At 45.2% G+C, this 20,990-nt stretch overlaps 1 protein-coding gene across 1 annotated transcript in view; it reads right to left on the bottom strand.

Annotated features, from left to right (window-relative positions):
- Window positions 1-12,302, bottom strand: part of anxa6 (annexin A6) — a 31,549-nt gene extending 19,247 nt beyond the window's left edge. The window contains exons 1-6 of the mRNA XM_084147114.1: window positions 11,999-12,302; window positions 10,613-10,658; window positions 5,165-5,249; window positions 3,923-4,017; window positions 1,703-1,816; window positions 1,424-1,514 (exon numbers count right to left, since the gene is read on the bottom strand). Of these exons, the coding sequence (XP_084003240.1) occupies window positions 1,424-1,514; window positions 1,703-1,816; window positions 3,923-4,017; window positions 5,165-5,249; window positions 10,613-10,621 (394 nt within the window). The 5' untranslated portion in view covers window positions 10,622-10,658; window positions 11,999-12,302. The remainder of the gene's footprint in view (window positions 1-1,423; window positions 1,515-1,702; window positions 1,817-3,922; window positions 4,018-5,164; window positions 5,250-10,612; window positions 10,659-11,998) is intronic.
- Window positions 12,303-20,990: the final 8,688 nt, after the last annotated feature.

Raw genomic sequence — 20,990 nt, 5'->3', positions numbered from 1 at the left:
GCTATCGGCATGGCATGACTGGCAAGTCAGTTGGTTTCACCTAACTAATGAGTCACTGTCATCACGAAGCTAAGATGGCTAACTTGCTATCTGCTTTGATTCAAAGTAACGGAGTGGTGTTTGGAGATGGCAGTTGAAGTTGAAGTTTTGAGCAGTTTTCTCCAGTGGTTAGCATCAAGGCAGACTATTCTGGACTGATGTGCTGCGTGCTTTTCTGGTGCTTTCGCTGCTGTCGGATCGTCACCTAGGTGGGTGCTACACATCGGTAGTGGAGAAGTTGTACCCATGGAGTCTGACTTCAAAGACTACTACTGAGAAGCACTGCTTCAGAGACGGCAAGGGCCAGGGTGCCCTGTTAAACGGCTCTGGACCAGTCTGACAACCCCTGGATGTGACCCCCCTCTGTTTCATCTCTGAACTGCCTCTACTCTACCCTTCCTCCTGGTGCTGACTGCCTCAAACCATTAATGAACTACCCTGCCTGCCACGATCGACCATGAACTATTTGTTTTGGTTTTTCTAAATTGTATGTTGTTGTTGTTGTTGTTGTTGTTGTTGTTGTTGTTGTTGTTGTTGTTGCTTAAAGCTCTTTGCGATTGTAATAAAAAGTGCTATAAAAATTTAATAAATTATTATTATTATCATATGGTTTATGTCATACTGTAAGTGTATTTGGCTTTTTGCACTCATTGTGATCATGTTTTGATGCTCAAGATCAAGATCGATTGTTTGATGGATCTGCAGGCATCTCCAAGATTCACCATCTAATGGGTTGACGTAAATATATCTTACCATCTAATGAGTGGAATAAATATATCGTACCATCTAATGAGTGGAATAAACATATCTTACCATCTAATGAGTGGAATAAATATATCTTACCATCTAATGAGTGGAATAAATATATCTTACCATCTAATGAGTGGAATAAATATATCTTACCATCTAATGAGTGGAATAAATATATCTTACCATCTAATGAGTGGAATAAATATATCTTACCATCTAATGAGTGGAATAAATATATCTTACCATCTAATGAGTGGAATAAATATATCTTACCATCTAATGAGTGGAATAAATATATCTTACCATCTAATGAGTGGAATAAATATATCTTACCATCTAATGAGTGGAATAAATATATCTTACCATCTAATGAGTGGAATAAATATATCTTACCATCTAATGAGTGGAATAAATATATCTTACCATCTAATGAGTGGAATAAATATATCTTACCATCTAATGAGTGGAATAAATATATCTTACCATCTAATGAGTGGAATAAATATATCTTACCATCTAATGAGTGGAATAAATATATCTTACCATCTAATGAGTGGAATAAATATATCTTACCATCTAATGAGTGGAATAAATATATCTTACCATCTAATGGGAGGAAAGAAACAGATCTTACCATCCTTGTATGCCTCCACCAGGTCGTGTATCTGTTGGTTGTTCCTGGAGGCCAAGACTTCAATCAGGCACTTCTCATCTGTTCCTGCCCCCTTAGAAATAAAGCTTTACATTAAATACAGAACGGCATAAGTTATCAACTGGGCCGTGTAACAGTTACTTTAGTATGTGGCGTCTGATGTGGGTACTATCAACTCTTATCATTTTCCTGTTTCTTAACTTTTTACTTCCTGAATATAATCATTTGATGGCATGGTGGACGTCTACTACAGTATCTCACTTCAATGGCATCGTGGATCTCTTTGGCGTCATGGTAGGCCTGGGGTCTCATCAGACTGACGATGAGACGTTCAAACTTCCCCGTCAGCTCATACTTCAGGTCATCTACCAGGTCCTGGGGAAGAGACATGTCTGTTATGAAGTTACCCTCTCATGGTGTGTGACACACTGACTTGTGAATTGACTGGACAAACTCACCTTAAAGAATTCAACATAATTAGTAAGAGACATGTCTGTTATGAAGTTATCCTGTCATGGTGTGTGACACACTGACTTGTGAATTGACTGGACAAACTCACCTTAAAGAATTCAACATAATTAGTAAGAGACATGTCTGTTATGAAGTTATCCTGTCATGGTGTGTGACACACTGACTTGTGAATTGACTGGACAAACTCACCTTTAAAGAATTCAACATAATTAGTAAGAGACATGTCTGTTATGAAGTTATCCTGTCATGGTGTGTGACACACTGACTTGTGAATTGACTGGACAAACTCCCCTTAAAGAATTCAACATAATTAGTAAGAGACATGTCTGTTATGAAGTTATCCTGTCATGGTGTGTGACACACTGACTTGTGAATTGACTGGACAAACTCCCCTTAAAGAATTCAACATAATTAGTAAGAGACATGTCTGTTATGAAGTTATCCTGTCATGGTGTGTGACACACTGACTTGTGAATTGACTGGACAAACTCACCTTTAAAGAATTCAACATAATTAGTAAGAGACATGTCTGTTATGAAGTTATCCTGTCATGGTGTGTGACACACTGACTTGTGAATTGACTGGACAAACTCACCTTAAAGAATTCAACATAATTAGTAAGAGACATGTCTGTTATGAAGTTACCCTCTCATGGTGTGTGACACACTGACTTGTGAATTGACTGGACAAACTCCCCTTAAAGAATTCAACATAATTAGTAAGAGACATGTCTGTTATGAAGTTATCCTGTCATGGTGTGTGACACACTGACTTGTGAATTGACTGGACAAACTCCCCTTAAAGAATTCAACATAATTAGTAAGAGACATGTCTGTTATGAAGTTATCCTGTCATGGTGTGTGACACACTGACTTGTGAATTGACTGGACAAACTCCCCTTAAAGAATTCAACATAATTAGTAAGAGACATGTCTGTTATGAAGTTATCCTGTCATGGTGTGTGACACACTGACTTGTGAATTGACTGGACAAACTCCCCTTAAAGAATTCAACATAATTAGTAAGAGACATGTCTGTTATGAAGTTATCCTGTCATTGTGTGTGACACACTGACTTGTGAATTGACTGGACAAACTCCCCTTAAAGAATTCAACATAATTAGTAAGAGACATGTCTGTTATGAAGTTATCCTGTCATGGTGTGTGACACACTGACTTGTGAATTGACTGGACAAACTCCCCTTAAAGAATTCAACATAATTAGTAAGAGACATGTCTTGTTATGAAGTTATCCTGTCATGGTGTGTGACACAATGTGCAGAACGCTAAGAAGAGTGTAGTGAGTTCAACAACGCTTCTGTTAGTTCAACAAACACGTTCCTTAGTAACAATTTCAGTTGAACGATTTCAAATGAACATTCCAAAGTGTTACAGTGAAACATCAAACAGGTCATTTTTACAAGGATAACTGTGGCAGTTTAGGGACAATAATCAAACTGCAAATGACTTTGCTATTCCTACTACATGTAATAGAAACCTTACATGGCCACATTATTATTTGTCGTGGCAGTTTAGACCCCAAAACAGAAACTTATGTTCGCCGCACACTACCTTCTCAGACTGTTAGCTAACGTTAGCACAAAACAACACAAATGGGAAATGTTAGCTAACGTTCACAAACTATTTCCCTTGATGCGTGCACCTCTGGAATTTAACTAAGAATGTATTGTACCTTCTAACAAATGGCACACTGAATGGTGTAATTTGTGTTATAGCTTTATTTTCCACCGTGGTTTTAGCTGGTACTTACCTGATCCAGTATTTACCTGGTATTAACTAAAGATCTGGAGTGGGTCACAGTAACAATGGGTACTTTCTGGTATTTACCTGAAAGCATTCACCACCAAATGATACATAGTGATGTTTATGTAAATTAATTTCCAAAAAAACAAACTGTAATTTCAATGCGATCCAGGTCCAGTTCTGGAAAGGTACAGAAATAGGATGATAGACGTGATGTTAGAAGTTATATGATGTGATGTTCCTGTACCTGCCCATAGCTAGACTTGTACGCCTGTACAATCTCCTGTCTCTGAGCATTGCTTCTGCCAGTGACCAAATCCAAGATGGCCTCCTTGTCGCTGCCTGCAGAGCACAGAAGAAGATCATCAGTAACATTTTACCTTAGAACCTTCTAAGCCAGGGCTGCCCAACCCTGTTCCTGGAGGGCTACACCATTGAAATAGAATGATTCTATTCTATTTCGATGAGCTACCCTCCTGTAGGTTTTCGCTCCAACCTCAGTTGTAACTAACCTGATTCTTATCAACCAGCTAATTATTAGAATCAGGTGCGCTAGATTATGGTTAAGAGTGAAAACCTACAGGACGGTAGCTCTCCAGGAACAGGGTCGGAGAGAACCTACAGGACGGTAGATCTCCAGGAACAGGGTTGGAGAGAACCTACAGGACGGTAGCTCTCCAGGAACAGGGTCGGAGAGAACCTACAGGACTGTAGATCTCCAGGAACAGGGTCGGAGAGAACCTACAGGACGGTAGATCTCCAGGAACAGGGTCGGAGAGAACCTACAGGACGGTAGATCTCCAGGAACAGGGTTGGAGAGAACCTACAGGACGGTAGCTCTCCAGGAACAGGGTCGGAGAGAACCTACAGGACGGTAGATCTCCAGGAACAGGGTTGGAGAGAACCTACAGGACGGTAGATCTCCAGGAACAGGGTCGGAGAGAACCTACAGGACGGTAGATCTCCAGGAACAGGGTTGGAGAGAACCTACAGGACGGTAGCTCTCCAGGAACAGGGTCGGAGAGAACCTACAGGACGGTAGATCTCCAGGAACAGGGTTGGAGAGAACCTACAGGACGGTAGATCTCCAGGAACAGGGTCGGAGAGAACCTACAGGACGGTAGATCTCCAGGAACAGGGTCGGAGAGAACCTACAGGACGGTAGATCTCCAGGAACAGGGTCGGAGAGAACCTACAGGACGGTAGATCTCCAGGAACAGGGTTGGAGAGAACCTACAGGACGGTAGATCTCCAGGAACAGGGTCGGAGAGAACCTACAGGACGGTAGATCTCCAGGAACAGGGTTGGACAGCCCTGTTCTAAGCAGCCGTGAATACTGGTGTTGGAGTTGTGCATCTCTAGCCTGGTTCATAAACCAGACAGAAGTCAACTGAAACAAAAAGGTGTGCAGTGTTGAGTTTGTTTTTTTACCAGGCTAGTGTACCCCTGCCCTACAGAAGACACTGAGCGTAGCTACACTGTTACTCACCGATGCCTTTCATGGCATTGTAGAGAGCCTCAGCATCTGCACTGGCATCAAAGTCTGGAGCATCGGTTACTGTGCCTCGGAACCCCTGGGAAAATATTCATGACTTTTTATCAACTTCATCAGGTCAGTTGTTAAAGAACACATTTTCATTCATAACAATGGCCTGGGGCAGAGTTTCAGAGGAGGGTTAGAGTTTTGTTAACTTTGTCAGGTCAGTTGTTAAAGAACACATTCTCATTCACAACATGAGTTTCAGAGCAGGGGAAAGGGTCTGGGCCTATCCCAGGATGAATTACAGTCACAGGGGAGTCAGGGGCTGTGTAAAGGGCCATGGGTGTGTATGTGGGCAGTGTGGGAGTATGTGACAGCCTTTGAGGGGCTGTGTGGGTGTACAGGGGGCAGGAAGGGTCAGGAAGGGGCTGTGTGGGTGTACAGGGGGCAGGAAGGGGCAGGAAGGGGCTGTGTGGGTGTACAGGGGGCAGGAAGGGTCAGGAAGGGGCTGTGTGGGTGTACAGGGGGCAGGTAGGGTCAGGAAGGGGCTGTGTGGGTGTACAGGGGGCAGGTAGGGTCAGGAAGGGGCTGTGTGGGTGTACAGGGGGCAGGAAGGGTCAGGAAGGGGCTGTGTGGGTGTACAGGGGGCAGGAAGGGTCAGGAAGGGGCTGTGTGGGTGTACAGGGGGCAGGTAGGGGCTGTGTGGGTGTACAGGGGGCAGGTAGGGGCTGTGTGGGTGTACAGGGGGCAGGTAGGGGCTGTGTGTGTGTACAGGGGGCAGGTAGGGTCAGGAAGGGGCTGTGTGGGTGTACAGGGGGCAGGTAGGGGCTGTGTGGGTGTACAGGGGGCAGGTAGGGGCTGTGTGGGTGTACAGGGGGCAGGTAGGGGCTGTGTGGGTGTACAGGGGGCAGGTAGGGTCTGTGTGGGTGTACAGGGGGCAGGTAGGGGCTGTGTGGGTGTACAGGGGGCAGGTAGGGGCTGTGTGGGTGTACAGGGGGCAGGAAGGGGCTGTGGCTACAGTCTGAGGCCCAGCTGGCCCTGAGTAGAGGGCTGACAGGCAGACAGACAGCTGACACCCGTCTGTCCCCCTGACTACAGCTGCCCCCTCCAGAACAGCAGTGTAGGAGGGAGGAACAGGGAGTCTGGATAACACACACACACAGACCTGCTCACTCTGCAGGGGTCTGACTCGGCTTCAGAGAAGCTGACCTCTAATCAACACAGTAACAACAAACCACAATACTGCTGCAATTCAATCAAACATGCAGTCGGGAACATACCAGAGTTCATATGGCCTGAAAATACACGTTGAAAATCATGTCATAAACAAGAACCAAATAAACTGCTCAGAGACTACAGATCTGTCTTGAAGAATCCCCAGCCTATATCTGATATGTATTTTTTTATCCAGTATCTGAGAAACATATCCATGCAGCTGCTGTTTCTGTGGAGATTCTTTCTGCTGCATTGAGGCACACAGCCAATGTCTCCCACCCAGGAATCCAGCCAGCCAGAAAGCCAAGGAGGCCACTGCACATGCTCAGATGTGCCCCTACTACAGCTCTACCATAGAGACCATCACTCCACAGGACAGCTGGGAGGTATCACCCACGTAGCAACAGAACCAAAACAACGGGACCATAGCAACGGTCCTTTCAACAAACAAACTTTTCAGGCGGCAAATATGCGTAGTAGAACATAGATAATCACATTATCGTCAGATGATACAAGTGAATTACTACAGCTATTTGCTTTGATGATAAAACTAAACTACAGCAGTGCTTGGCTACTCGCTAACTTCCATCCAGACACTGCACTATCCTTGGCATCAGTCTGTCTGTGCTATGGCCAACTTGTGGTTGTCTTGCCAAGGCAACGCAGCTAGGATGGTGCAGTGCAGAGGTCATGTCCAGTAGTATGAATCAAACCCACTACTCTTTGTGTAGCTGATACCATGCTCCAACCAACAGATCCAGCAGAACCAAAAAGGACATGGTTGTGATATTAGATAGTCTAGCAGGGCCATCCTTGCAAATCTCCTCTTGTTGACTGGAGCTTTCAGAGCGTAGGTGAACGGAACCTGGGTGTCCGAGGCTAGGTATTAGATAAGAGAAGCAGGCCTGTCGTACGCCTTCCAGAGCTCTCTCTCGCTCTCTGTGTGTGTCTGTCAATAACATGTCCAGGTAGCCTGAGGGAAGAGTGACACCTTGTACTAGCCTACTGCCATTACAATATTTTTATTTATTTATTTTTATTTCACCTTTATTTAACCAGGTAAGCCAGTTGAGAACAAGTTCTCATTTACAACTGCGACCTGGCCAAGATAAAGCATAGCAGTGCGATAAAATAAAAAACAACAATAAAAACAACAATAAAAACAACACAGAGTTACATATGGGGTAAAAAAACATAAAGTCAAAAATACAACAGAAAATATATATACAGTGTGTGCAAATGTAGCAAGTTATGGAGGTAAGGCAATAAATAGGCTATAGTGCAAAATAATTACAATAGTATTAACACTGGAATGCTAGATGTGCAAGAGATTATGTGCAAATAGAGATACTGGGGTGCAAAAGAGCAAAATAAATAACAATATAGGGATGAGGTAGTTGGGTGGGCTAATTTCAGATGGGCTGTGTACAGGTGCAGTGATCGGTAAGGTGCTCTGACAACTGATGCTTAAAGTTAGTGAGGGAGATAAGAGTCTCCAGCTTCAGAGATTTTTGCAATTCGTTCCAGTCATTGGCAGCAGAGAACTGGAAGGAATGGCGGCCAAAGGAGGTGTTGGCTTTGGGAATGACCAGTGAGATATACCTGCTGGAGCGCAGACTACGGGTGGGTGCTGCTATGGTGACCAATGAGCTAAGATAAGGCGGGGATTTGCCTAGCAGTGATTTATAGATGGCCTGGAGCCAGTGGGTTTGACGACGAACATGTAGTGAGGACCAGCCAACAAGAGCGTACAGGTCACAGTGGTGGGTAGTGTATGGGGCTTGGGAGACAAAACGGATGGCACTGTGATAGACTACATCCAGTTTGCTGAGTAGAGTGTTGGAGGCTATTTTGTAAATGACATCGCCGAAGTCAAGGATCGGTAGGATAGTCAGTTTTACGAGGGCATGTTTGGCAGCATGAGTGAAGGAGGCTTTGTTGCGAAATAGGAAGCCGATTCTAGATTTAACTTTGGATTGGAGATTCTTTATGTGAGTCTGGAAGGAGAGTTTACTGTCTAACCAGACACCTAGGTATTTGTAGTTGTCCACATACTCTAGGTCAGACCCTTCGAGAGTGGTGATTCTAGTCGGGTGGGCGGGTGCCAGCAGCGTTCGATTGAAAAGCATACATTTAGTTTTACTAGTGTTTAAGAGCAGTTGGAGGCTACTGAAGGAGTGTTGTATGGCATTGAAGCTCGTTTGGAGGTTTGTTAACACAGTGTCCAATGAAGGGCCAATGTATACAAAATGGTGTCATCTGCGTAGAGGTGGATCTGAGAGTCACCAGCAGCAAGAGCGACATCATTGATATACACGGAGAAAAGTGTCGGCCCAAGAATTGAACCCTGTGGCACCCCCATAGAGACTGCCATAGGTCCAGACAACAGGCCCTCCGATTTGACACACTGAACTCTATCTGAGAAGTAGTTGGTGAACCAGGCGAGGCAGTCATTTGAGAAACCAAGGCTATTTAGTCTGCCAATAAGAATGCGGTGGTTGACAGAGTCGAAAGCCTTGGCCAGGTCGATGAAGACGGCTGCACAGTACTGTCTATTATCAATCGCGGTTATAATATCGTTTAGGACCTTGAGCATGGCTGAAGTGCACCCATGACCAGCTCGGAAACCGGATTGCATAGCGGAGAAGGTACGGTGGTATTCGAAATGGTCGGTGATCTGTTTGTTAACTTGGCTTTCAAATACTTTCGAAAGGCAGGGCAGGATGGATATAGGTCTGTAACAGTTTGGATCTAGAGTGTCACCCCCTTTGAAGAGGGGGATGACCGCGGCAGCTTTCCAATCTCTGGGGATCTCAGACGTTATGAAAGAGAGGTTGAACAGACTAGTAATAGGGGTTGCGACAATTTCGGCGGCTAGTTTTAGAAAGAAAGGGTCCAGATTGTCTAGCCCAGCTGATTTGTAGGGGTCCAGATTTTGCAGCTTTTTCAGAACATCAGCTGTCTGAATTTGTGTGAAGGAGAAGCGGGGGGGGCATGGGCAAGTTGCAGCGGAGGGTGCAGAGTTGGTGGCCGGGGTAGTGGTAGCCAGATGGAAAGCATGGCCAGCTGTAGCAAAATGCTTGTTGAAATTCTCGATTATTGTAGATTTATCGGTGGTGATAGTGTTTCCTAGCCTCAGTGCAGTGGGCAACTGGGAGGAAGTGCTCTTATTCTCCATGGACTTTACAGTGTCCCAAAACTTTTTGGAGTTAGTGCTACAGGATGCAAATTTCTGTTTGAAAAAGTTAGCCTTTGCTTTCCTGACTGCTTGTGTATATTGGTTCCTAACTTCCCTGAAAAGTTGCATATCGCGGGGGCTATTTGATGCTAATGCAGTACGCCACAGGATGTTTTTGTGCTGGTCAAGGGCAGTCAAGTCTGAGGAGAACCAGGGGCTATATCGGTTCTTAGTTCTGTATTTTTTGAATGGGGCATGTTTATTTAAGATTGAGAGGAAATTACTTTTAAGGAACAACCAGGCATCCTCTACTGACGGAATGAGATCTATATCCATCCAGGATACCTGGGCCAGGTCAATTAGGAAGGCCTGCTCGCTAAAGTGTTTTAGGGAGCGTTTGACAGTGATGAGGGGTGGTCGTTTGACCGCGGACCCGTTACGGACGCAGGCAATAAGGCAGTGATCGCTGAGATCCTGGTTGAAGACAGCTGAGGTGTATTTAGAGGGTATGTTAGTCAGGATGATATCTATGAGGGTACCCATGTTTACGGATTTAGGGTTGTACCTGGTAGGTTCGTTGATAATTTGCGTGAGATTGAGGGCATCTAGTTTGGATTGTAGGATGGCCGGGGTATTAAGCATATCCCAATTTAGGTCACCAAGCAGTACGAACTCTGAGGATAAATGGGGGGCAATCAATTCACATATGGTGTCCAGGGCACAGCTGGGGGCTGAGGGGGGTCTGTAGCAAGCGGCAACAGTGAGAGACTTATTTCTGGAAAGGTGGATTTTTAGAAGTAGAAGCTCAAACTGTTTGGGCACAGACCTGGATAGTATAATAGAGCTCTGCAGGCTATCTCTACAGTAGATTGCAACTCCATAAACAGACGCCCCAGGGCTGATGACAGCTGCTAGTGAATGAATTACTCTCATCTGACCCCTCCTCTTTCCTTACCTCATTATCATACAGTCATTATGGAATATGATAAGTTTATCCTTATAGCTTCACTGTTGCTACACATAGCACTGAGAGAATGGCAGACAGGATTATGGTTTTGACTTACCATTCCCATATTTTGTCTTTTTAAGGATATGCAGGAAACAATCAACCTGCAAGACAAGATATGTGAAAGCAGAAATGAGAACACAGAAACATTTTGACATGCTGTTTAAGATGGTATCAATATCAAATCAATCAAATGTATTTATATAGCCCTTTTTACAACAGCAGTTGTCACAAAGTACTTTTTACAGAAACCAAGCCTAAAACCCCAGAGAACAAGCAATGCAGATGTAGAGGCACGGGTGGCTAGAAAGAAATCCCTAGAAAGTCATGAACCTAGGAAGAACCTAGGGACCAAGGAGGCCATTTTGAATTGGATCACTTGACCTAACATTCACCCACATGCTGACACGTTGGCGGAAAATATAGGGTTGTTAGCTTTATGGCCTAGTGGATAAAGCATAGCCACGTTTTCCACAGGAAAAATATTGGCTGCTCCTCTCCTGCAGTTCAGTAAGGCTGCAATGTTCCCTTTCAGAGTGGTAGTTAGCTTTAGCATCTGGTGAGGTGAGGTGGGGGGGGGACATAGAACATCTTATAAAGAAACATCTACTTCTACAAAGGTAGGGTTAGGTCAAACTTGTTCTCTCACTCTTTAACTGTTTTGTAGCATGTCAACTTAGAACCAAAACACACGTGGTCTACGATGATGTCATCTACAATAGATGGAAAAACAGTGTAGCTTATAAAATTGTGTGTAAATTAAGGGAATCCTGTCGGACTTCCAAATGAGATGTAAGTCATTCAGATTCTCATTAAGAATATATCACAGGAGAAGCACTCAGTGAGGACCAGCTGTCCTCTGGCATAGCACACAGTATTGCAATCAATTGTTGGATTTCAGACAGTTTCTCCATTAGTGAGGATATGAGATAAAACAGTCTAAGAAATGTGTCTTAGTTTGTTTAAGATAAGCCCACGGCAGTGTTAAGTCTCCTAAAATAGCCACCAGGCACAGTTTGATTCACGATCCCTATAGTCACATAACATGTCCAGGACCACATCCCATCTCTCAGTCTCCCACCCCAAAATTATACAACTTTATGTTCACCAAGCATAACTTTTTTTGTTTGAATACAATGGACATCTATGATAAACATGACTCGTGTCTATGCTCAATCCATTGCTTTACATTTACAACGTTGTTCAACTCTTTTCTCTCTGTTGTTCTTTACCCTTAGTCCCATTTTACAAACCAAGAATATGTCTGTTTATTACTGTCATATCACAAGCTTGCTATTATAGGCTTGGGCTGGGCTAATATTAGCCTCAACAAACCGTTATAGCTCCGTTATTGTCTTTACATGCTCGCGCCAACATTATCTTAGCCTATATTGTTGAGCATTTGACACTATAGAAAACTCTACAACGCAAAATCCAAACTCACCTCTTTAACCGAACTAAATTGATCCAAATCAACCCCTGCCGCAGTGCTGACCTCCTCTGTCTTGCGTTTTGCCCGGTGTTGAAACAGCCAGCTGTCTTCTTCCCTGTCCTCGAGCTGACGTAATAACTGCGGCGCTCACCGGCGGTGCGTCAAAATACTTTCCCCTTTCAAACAGGGAGCCCTTCCACACTGAATAACAACAATACATGTACGGTAAATTAACAAAGCTGTAAACAACTCATTTACTTGTGCTGATTGGTCTTTCTGGACGCCCCATATACCCACTAAGCACGGACCGTCTTTAGACTTCTTTTTTTTGTTGGTCCTCTGTAGCTCAGCTGGTAGAGCACGGCGCTTGTAACGCCAAGGTAGTGGGTTCGATCCCCGGGACCACCCATGCACCAAAAAATTTAAATGGCTTATTATTATTATTATTATTATTATGATGTCCAAGAAGGGTGAAATTGTGCGTTCCTGCATGTGGGCGTTCCTGCATGTGGGCGTTCCTGCATCTGCGGGAAACCCTCTTTATACTTCTATTGGTCCATGTTTAAGCTAGGACAGGAGGGAGGTGGGGCAGTCCAGCATGGTTCGTGGCGTTAGTGCGAGCGATGAGTTGACAATGCACAATAATGTTGGATGCCAGCCAATAAACCCCACAGAAGAACGGGCGGGGGCGGCCATTGAATAAATAACAAAAAGTATTTTCAACATCTGTAAATTAAGTTCTTTCAACTTTCAGACAGAACCGAAAATGAACCTGAATTCAACTTCCAGAAAATACATATTTTCAACATTAATTCAGAACTAAAATGAACCTGATTTCAATTATAATAATAAATAATAATAATATAATATGCCATTTAGCAGACGCTTTTATCCAAAGCGACTTACAGTCATGCGTGCATACATTTTTGTGTATGGGTGGTCCCGGGGATCGAACCCACTACCTTGGCGTTTCAAGCGCCGTGCTCTACCAGCTGAGCTACAGAGGACCACATTTATGTTTATTATGTTACATGCAGAGGAGCCACATCCACCAGAGTGGATACACACCTTTATGTTACAATCATGTTAAGATATGAGAGGAGCCAGTATTGAAACATTGAAACAACATGCAGGGCCTTCTGTACAACAAACCATACCAACTCTACTGCTTCACTGATATAATGGTTTGATCCTCAGTGAGAGAGAGGTATGACTGGTGTGTGTGAGCTGTGAGGCCTGTCGGTTTGTGACTTTGCCAGAGCTGAGCATTCTGTGTGAGAGATTGTGACTGTGCTATTTCTGTCTCTGCTGGCCGTGGAGGGAGCCATTCCGGGTAAGAGGGTGAGGAATGTAAGGCTAGAATAGAGAGAGGGGGGAGAGAGAGCAAGAGGGAAAGAGGGGGGAGAGAGAGGGAGAGGGGGAGAGAGGGGGGAGGGGGAGAGAGAGCAAGAGGGAAAGAGGGGGGAGAGAGAGGGAGAGGGGGAGAGAGGGGGGAGGGGGAGAGAGAGCAAGAGGGGGGAGAGAGAGGGAGAGGGGGAGAGAGGGGGGAGGGGGAGAAGAGAGCAAGAGGGAAAGAGGGGGAGAGAGAGGGAGAGGGGGGAGAGAGGGGGGAGGGGGAGAGAGAGTAAGATGGAAAGAGGGGGGAGAGAGAGGGAGAGGGGGGAGAGAGGGGGGAGGGGGGAGAGAGAGCAAGAGGGAAAGAGGGGGGAGAGAGAGGGAGAGGGGGAGGGAGGGGGGAGGGAGGGGCAGATAAATCAGAACTTGGGGGAAACAAGAGAGGGGAGGAGAGCGAGAGAAAAAGCAAGAGAGAGGCAGAGAGAGAGAAAGGGGGAGAGTGTGATAGAGAAAAAGAGGGGGAGGAAAGAGACGAGAGAGAGAGAGAGCGAGCGAGAGAGAGGAGGAGGAGAGAGAGAGAGAGAGAGAGTGAGGGGAGAGAGAGAGAGAGAGAGAGAGAGAGTGAGGGGAGAGAGAGAGAGTGAGGGGAGAGAGAGAGAGAGAGAGAGAGAGAGAGATAGAGAGAGAGAGAGAGAGAGAGAGACGAGAGCGGGCAGAGAGATCAGAGAGATCAGAGAGATCAGAGTAATCTCTGTTAACCCATAAGTAAAATCTTGTGTAATTTGCTGCGTGATTAACTTCTGTGTTCATACTGTGTTAGAAATTGAGAGTTCTGGCAAAAGGAAACTCTCAGCTAAGGCCCTGTTAACTCCGATAGCGCACGAACGAAGCAATAAACTGCATCGCCTCAAGTGCTTCAGCTGTGTGATCAAAAGGGAGGGGGGGACCCCAAAAACGGAACTAATGCTGCTCGTTATCCAGTCCCTCTGGGATTTCGCTGACATGTTTTGTGATATTTGCAGGATAAAATGCTAGATTTTTCTGCCACATTTCTGACATTTTGCATGGAAATTTCCGATGATTTTGTCCAATTTGTCGAGAAAATGCGCTGACGAGGGGAAAAGTTTGTTGACGTGTGGATGATTGAACCATATTATGCGGTAAATGTGCGATGACTGGTTGAAATTGCGAGCCCTCTTTTTTGTACTGCGGTGATGGTTCAGTTTTATGTGATAATATTGCTGTCATGAACCCTGCATCCTGAGTTGGTTCCTGCCTGTGTTGCCATTTTTCTGCTCGGAATCTCCAGTTTCCTGAGGGTTCGTGAACGCTCCCGGCCTGGTTGCCGGGCGACGTTGCTAGGCGGGAGATCTCCCGATTAACCGCACCTGCATCTCATCAGCGGTCTGCACACCTGGTCCTGATCATCACCCTTCTTAAGCCCTGACCTGACATCCATTCCCTGCCGGATCGTTAGCCATGAACAGTATGTTTGTCAGTGTATCAGCCTTGGAGTTTCTAGCGTTAGTTTTGTTGTTTTGCACCTTGTTGGCTTGCCGTTGTACTTACCTCCGTTTTGTTTCTCATCTGCAGTCAATCTCCCGGAACCTTCACCCAACCCCTGCCTGGTTATCGGCGGCTGCCGAGCCATTCTTGGATCTACCACTGCACCTCCACCAACTCATCTCCGCCGTCCGCTCTGTCCCCCTGGATTATTCTATATCGTTTTTTGAATCTGTTAAAATAAATACTCACCTTCGTTTCAACTCACCTTGTCCTGGTCTGCTTCTGGGTTCTGGCTTAGTAAACCGTGACAATTGCAATGATTTTACTGTTTTATGTGGAAATAGTGTGGTGATTGGTCAAATTTGCAAACCCCTCGCGTAATATGCTAGCATTGTTAATCTTGCCAAAAATGTTGCGATCGCAGAATCCCGGAGGGACTGGTTGTCTCACGCATCCCATTCAGTCCTAGCAGATTCTTTGTCTACACGCATAATCTGCTGCCCACAGGACATTAGAGTGTGAGGGAATCAGAAAGAGAGAGAGAGAAAGAGAGAGGGGGGGGGGGGCAGGACAGGACAGAGACAGAGACAGACATTGACACCCCTCATAGCTGGATCATGACTGGACTTACATCACTGCCAGCAATACTGGCCACTACTTCTCCCCTGTTACTCAGAGCTTCCCAGAAGTCACCTGGCACCTTACAGCACAAACAAGGTAGACAGTTTTTTCGAAATGAAAATGTTCCCAACAAGTATGATGGCATTTTGGACTTTTTTAGAAATGAGTTAATCTGCCACTGTATGTTGTCTTTGATACCTTTCAATCACATCCCTGGGAAAGATAAGTATGTTTTTCTCTGCTTTTCCCTGAGCAGAATGTGAAACTATGCCCTGGATTACAAAAAGTAGCTGTCTACTGCAAACACCCAATGCTATTTTCTCCTCATAGAGTTAGCCAGACTACATGACACAGCAATGTGATCACTGATATGTTAAATATGCAAGATGGAGCCGACAGACACGGTTGCCCTGTTCCTAGCTCCTAGCAAACTTTGCAGTACATTATTTGCTCAGAACGTTTCTAGTATTATTTCCTACAGCCAGAAATAACTTTTGGACATTCGATCGGCGGTCACTCACCTTCCGAGTATATTACTCGCTAATGTTCAGTCTCTGGACAATAAAAAAAGACGAGCTCAGGGCGAGGATCTCCTTTCAGAGAGACAAAGGGACTGTAACATACTCTGTTTTACGGAATCATGGCTCAATCCAGATATATTGTCCCAGTCCATACAGCCAGTGGGGTTCATTGCACAGACAGAAAGAAAGAACTCTCCGGGAAAACAAAGGTGGAAGGGTATGTAATGATTAACAACTCATGGGGTGATTGTGGAAACTTACAGGAACTCAAGTCCTTTTGTTCTCCCAACCTGCGATACCTCACCATCAAATGCCAACCACATTACCTCCCAAGATAATTTTCTTTGGTTATTGTCACTGCCGTGTATATTCACCCCCAAGCCGACACCGCAACGCCTCTCAAAGAACTACACTGGACTTTGTGCAAACTGGAAACCGCATATCCTGAGGCTGCATTTATTGTAGCTGGGGACTTAAATAAATGAAATCAGAGGAAAACACTCTATAAATTCTACCAACACATATCATGTGCTACACGCAAAGAGAACACGCTTTGACCATTGTTACTCTCCCTTCTGGGACATCTATAAGGCCCTCCCCCGCCCTCCCTTCAGAAAATTAGATCACGCCTCCATCCTGCTCCTCCCCGCCTATAGGCAGAAACTTAAACTAGTAGCACCCGTGATAAGGACTGGTCAACATTGGTCTGACCAATCGGAATCTATGCTTCAACAACAAACACAACAACGAGCCGTGTCTTCAGAGCATGTGCAGACCACCTGGCTGGAGTGTTCACGGACATATTCCATCTCTCCCTATCCCAGTCTGTTGTCCCCACATGCTTCAAGATGTTCTCCATTGTTCCTGTACCCAAGAGTGAAGGTAACTGAACTAAATGACTATCGCCAGAACAGAGTTACCTAATGTAACAAATGAGGAATTTGCACTGATCACTGTTGGTATGGTTACAGCAGCTAGAGTAGCCCTTAGAATCTGGAAGGGTCATGTGACTCCTACTTTGAAACAGTGGATAGAACCAATGTTGGAGGTAGCATCTTATGAACAATTGCTTGCTAGGATCACTGGTAGAAACAACAATTCTAAAAGCTGGACGTGTTTTATTTGTCATGTTTCTAAGACTGGGAGATGATTACTTATGTTTGCGAACCCATTTAGTTCTGTATTGTAACTTGTGAGATACTATTTGACTGTGTACGTGTTCTATGTTGGAGGTTATGTCTGGATGTCATGCTCAATGTTTTTATGCTGTACAATGTTTTATTTTAATGTTTTATTTGTTTGTTTGTTTGTGGAAAAACTTTAACAACAACAAAAAAAAAGTATACAAAAAATAAAATAATAACAACTATGGCCCCGTAGCCCTCACTTCTGTCATCATGAAGTGCTTTGAGAGGCTAGTTAGGGATGATATCACCTCCACCTTACCCGACACCATAGACCCACTGCAATTTGTATACCGCCCCAACAGATCCACTGACAACGCAATCGCCGTTGCACTGCACATCCATGACTGCGTGGCTACCCACGTCTCCAACTCAATCATCATGTTTGCTTATGACACAACAGTGGTAGGCCTGATTACCAACAATGACGAGACAGCCTGCAGGGAGGAGGTTAAAGCCCTGGTGGAGTGGTGCTAGCACAGACTGGAATATGTTCCGGGATTCATCCAATGGCATTGAGGAGTATACCACCTCAGTCACCGGCTTCATCAATAAGTGCATCGACGACGTCATCTCCACAGTGACCGTACGTACATATCCCAACCAGAAGCCATGGATTACAGGCAACATCCGCATCGAGCTAAAGGCTAGAGCTGCCGCTTTCAAGGAGCGGGACACTAATCCGGACGCTTATAAGAAATCCCGCTATGCCCTCAGACGAACCATCAAACAGGCAAAGCGTCAATACAGGATTAAGATTTAATCCTACTACACAGGCTCTGACGCTCGTCGGATGTGGCAGGGCTTGAAAACTATTACGGACTACAAAGGGAAACCCAGCCGTGAGCTGCCCAGTGACGCGAGCCTACCAGACGAGCTAAATGCCTTTTATGCTCACTTCGAGGCAAGCAACACTGAAGCATGCATGAGAGCACCAGCTGTTCCGGACGACTGTGTGATCACGCTCTCTGTAGCCATTGTGAGCAAGACCTTTAAACAGGTCAACATTCACAAAGCCGCAGGGTCGGACGGATTACCAGGACGTGTACGCATAGCATGCGCGGACCAACTGGCAGGTGTCTTCACTGATATTTTCAACCTCTCCCTGACCGAGTCTGTAATACCTACATGTTTCAAGCAGACCACCATAGTCCCTGTGCCCAAGGAAGCGAAGGTAACCTGCCTAAATTACTACCTCCCCATAGCACTCACGTCAGTAGCCATGAAGTGCTTTGAAAGGCTGGTCATGGCTCACATCAACACCATCATCCCGGAAACCGTAGACCCACTCCAATTCGCATACCGCCCCAACAGATCCACAGATGACACAATCTCAATCGCACTCCACACTGCCATTTCCCACCTGGACAAAAGGAACACCTATGTGAGAATGCTGTTCATTGACTACAGCTCAGGGTTCAACACCATAGTGCCCTCAAAGCTCATCACTAAGCTAAGGACCCTGGGACTAAACACCTCCCTCTGCAACTGGTTCCTGGACTTCCTAACGGGCCGCCCCCAGGTGGTAAGGGTAGTCAACAACACATCTGCCATGCTGATCCTCAACACTTGGGCCCCTCAGGGGTGCGTGCTCAGTCCCCTCCTGTACTCCCTGTTCACCCACGACTGCGTGGCCAAACACAACTCCAACACCCTCATTAAGTTTGCTGACGACACAACAGTGGTAGGCCTGATCACCGACAACGATGAGACAGCCTATAGGGAGGAGGTCAGAGACCTGGCAGTGTGGTACCAGGACAACAATCTCTCCCTCAATGTGAGTAAGACAAAAGAGCTAATCGTGGACTACAGGAAAAGGCGGGCCGAACAGTCTAGGACCAAAAGGTCCAAGTCTAGGACCAAAAGGCTCCTCAACAGCTTCTACCCCCAAGCCATAAGACTGCTTAAAAATGATTCTAATGGCCACCCGGACTATTTACATTGACACACACCCACCCTTTGTTTTTACACTGCTGCTAGTCGCTGTTTATTATCTATACATAGTCACTTTACCCCTACCTACATGTACAAATTACCTCGACTAACCTGTACCCCCGCACATTCTCGGTACCGGTACCCCCTGTATATAGCCTCGTTATTGTTATTTTATTGTGTTACTTTTTATTTTATTTTAATTTTGTTTTACTTTAGTTTATTTAGTAAATATTTTCTTAACTCTTTCTTGAACTGCATTGTTGGTTAAGGGCTTGTAAGTAAGCATTTCACGTTGAGGCCTACACCTGTTGTATTCGGCGCATGTGGCAAATAACATTTGATTTGATTTGATCATGGACTACAGGAGACAGCAGAGAGAGCACGCCCCCATCCACATCGACGGGGCCGCAGTGGAGAAATTCGGCTTGGCCCCTAAGACCCTCACAAACATCTACAGATACACCATCGTGAGCATTCTGTGGGGCTGTATCACCGCCTGGTACGGGAACTGCACCCCCCGCAACCGCAGGGCTCTCCAGAGGGTGGTGCGGTCAGCTCAACGCATCGCCGATGGCACACTGCCTGCCCTCCAGGACATCTACAGGCCCCGGTGTCACAGGAAGGCCAAGAAGCTCATCAAGGACCTCAGAAACCCGAGCCACTGCCTGTTCACCCCGCTATCATCCAGAAGGCGAGGTCAGTACAGGTGCATCAAAGCTGTTACCGAGAAACTGAAAAACAGCTTCTATCTCCGGGTCATCAGACTGTTAAACAGTCATCACTAGCACATTAGAGGCTGCTGCTGCCTATTGAAATCACTGGCCACTTTAAGAAATAGAACACTAGTCACTTTAATAATGTTTACATATCTTGCACTACTCATCTCATATGTATATACTGCATTCTATTCTACATTGCTCGTTCTGATATCTCTTAATTTCTTGCTTTTTTAAAAACGTTTTGGTTATTGTGCTAGATATAACTGCACTGTTGGAGCTAAAAACATAAACATTTCGATGCACCTGTGATAAGATCTGCAAATCTGTGTACGCGACCAATAAACGTTGATTTGATATACCGCTCTATGTTGCTTCAGAACTGCGATACATAGAAGATTTCATCAGATTCCTTGACAGATATGAGTTCCCACCCTCACATCTCTGTATCTCAACCTGTTCAACTCCATCTCAAAGTCACAAGACATCCGCAAAACAAAAGTCCCACTTCTTCATCAATGACATTTCATGTTCCCGTGTGACACGGTACGTGGGGCCCAACCAATAACCTAAAGAGCAGAGTGTACAGCACAAAAGCATTTCTGACATTCGGCACGGGATTTGCTCGCCGTTTCTCACCCTGTCGTCCTGACTGTGGGTTCGTCCCAAATGGCACCCTATTCCCTATGTAGTGCACTAGTTTGACAATAGTGCTCTGGTCAAACGTATTGTACTACATAGTGCACTAGTTTTGACCAGGGCCCATAGGGATTAGAGTGCCATTTGAAACACAGCCTGTGTGTAATAATGAAGACATTATGGGCCAAACGGAGCCGGACGCAGCAGCCACTCAGAAAGGCTACTTTGTCGCTAAATCTAGTGAGTAGGAGGGTCACACAACACGACCTTGTATATATGGCCGTAAAAATCACATTGCCCTCATAAGAGTAAACACAGACAGCGGATGTGTTTGTCCGTCCAATCGGGATAAACAACAACAACAACAACAACAATTTAAATATCAGTCTTGGTCTGGACTTGAGACAAGGTAAAGAATCTATTCAAATTATGGATTTATAGAGTGGTTTTGGGGAGAAAAAAAGAGAGAGAAAAGAGAGAGAGAGAGAGAGAACTTAGTAGCTTTTCAATTTGGGATATTTATAAATATGCAATGCGATTTTCCTGC

Source organism: Coregonus lavaretus, assembly GCF_964263955.1.
Source record: "Coregonus lavaretus genome assembly, chromosome: 29".
Classification (NCBI taxonomy): Eukaryota; Metazoa; Chordata; class Actinopteri; order Salmoniformes; family Salmonidae; genus Coregonus; species Coregonus lavaretus.
This window is presented reverse-complemented; position numbering and strand designations above follow the sequence as displayed.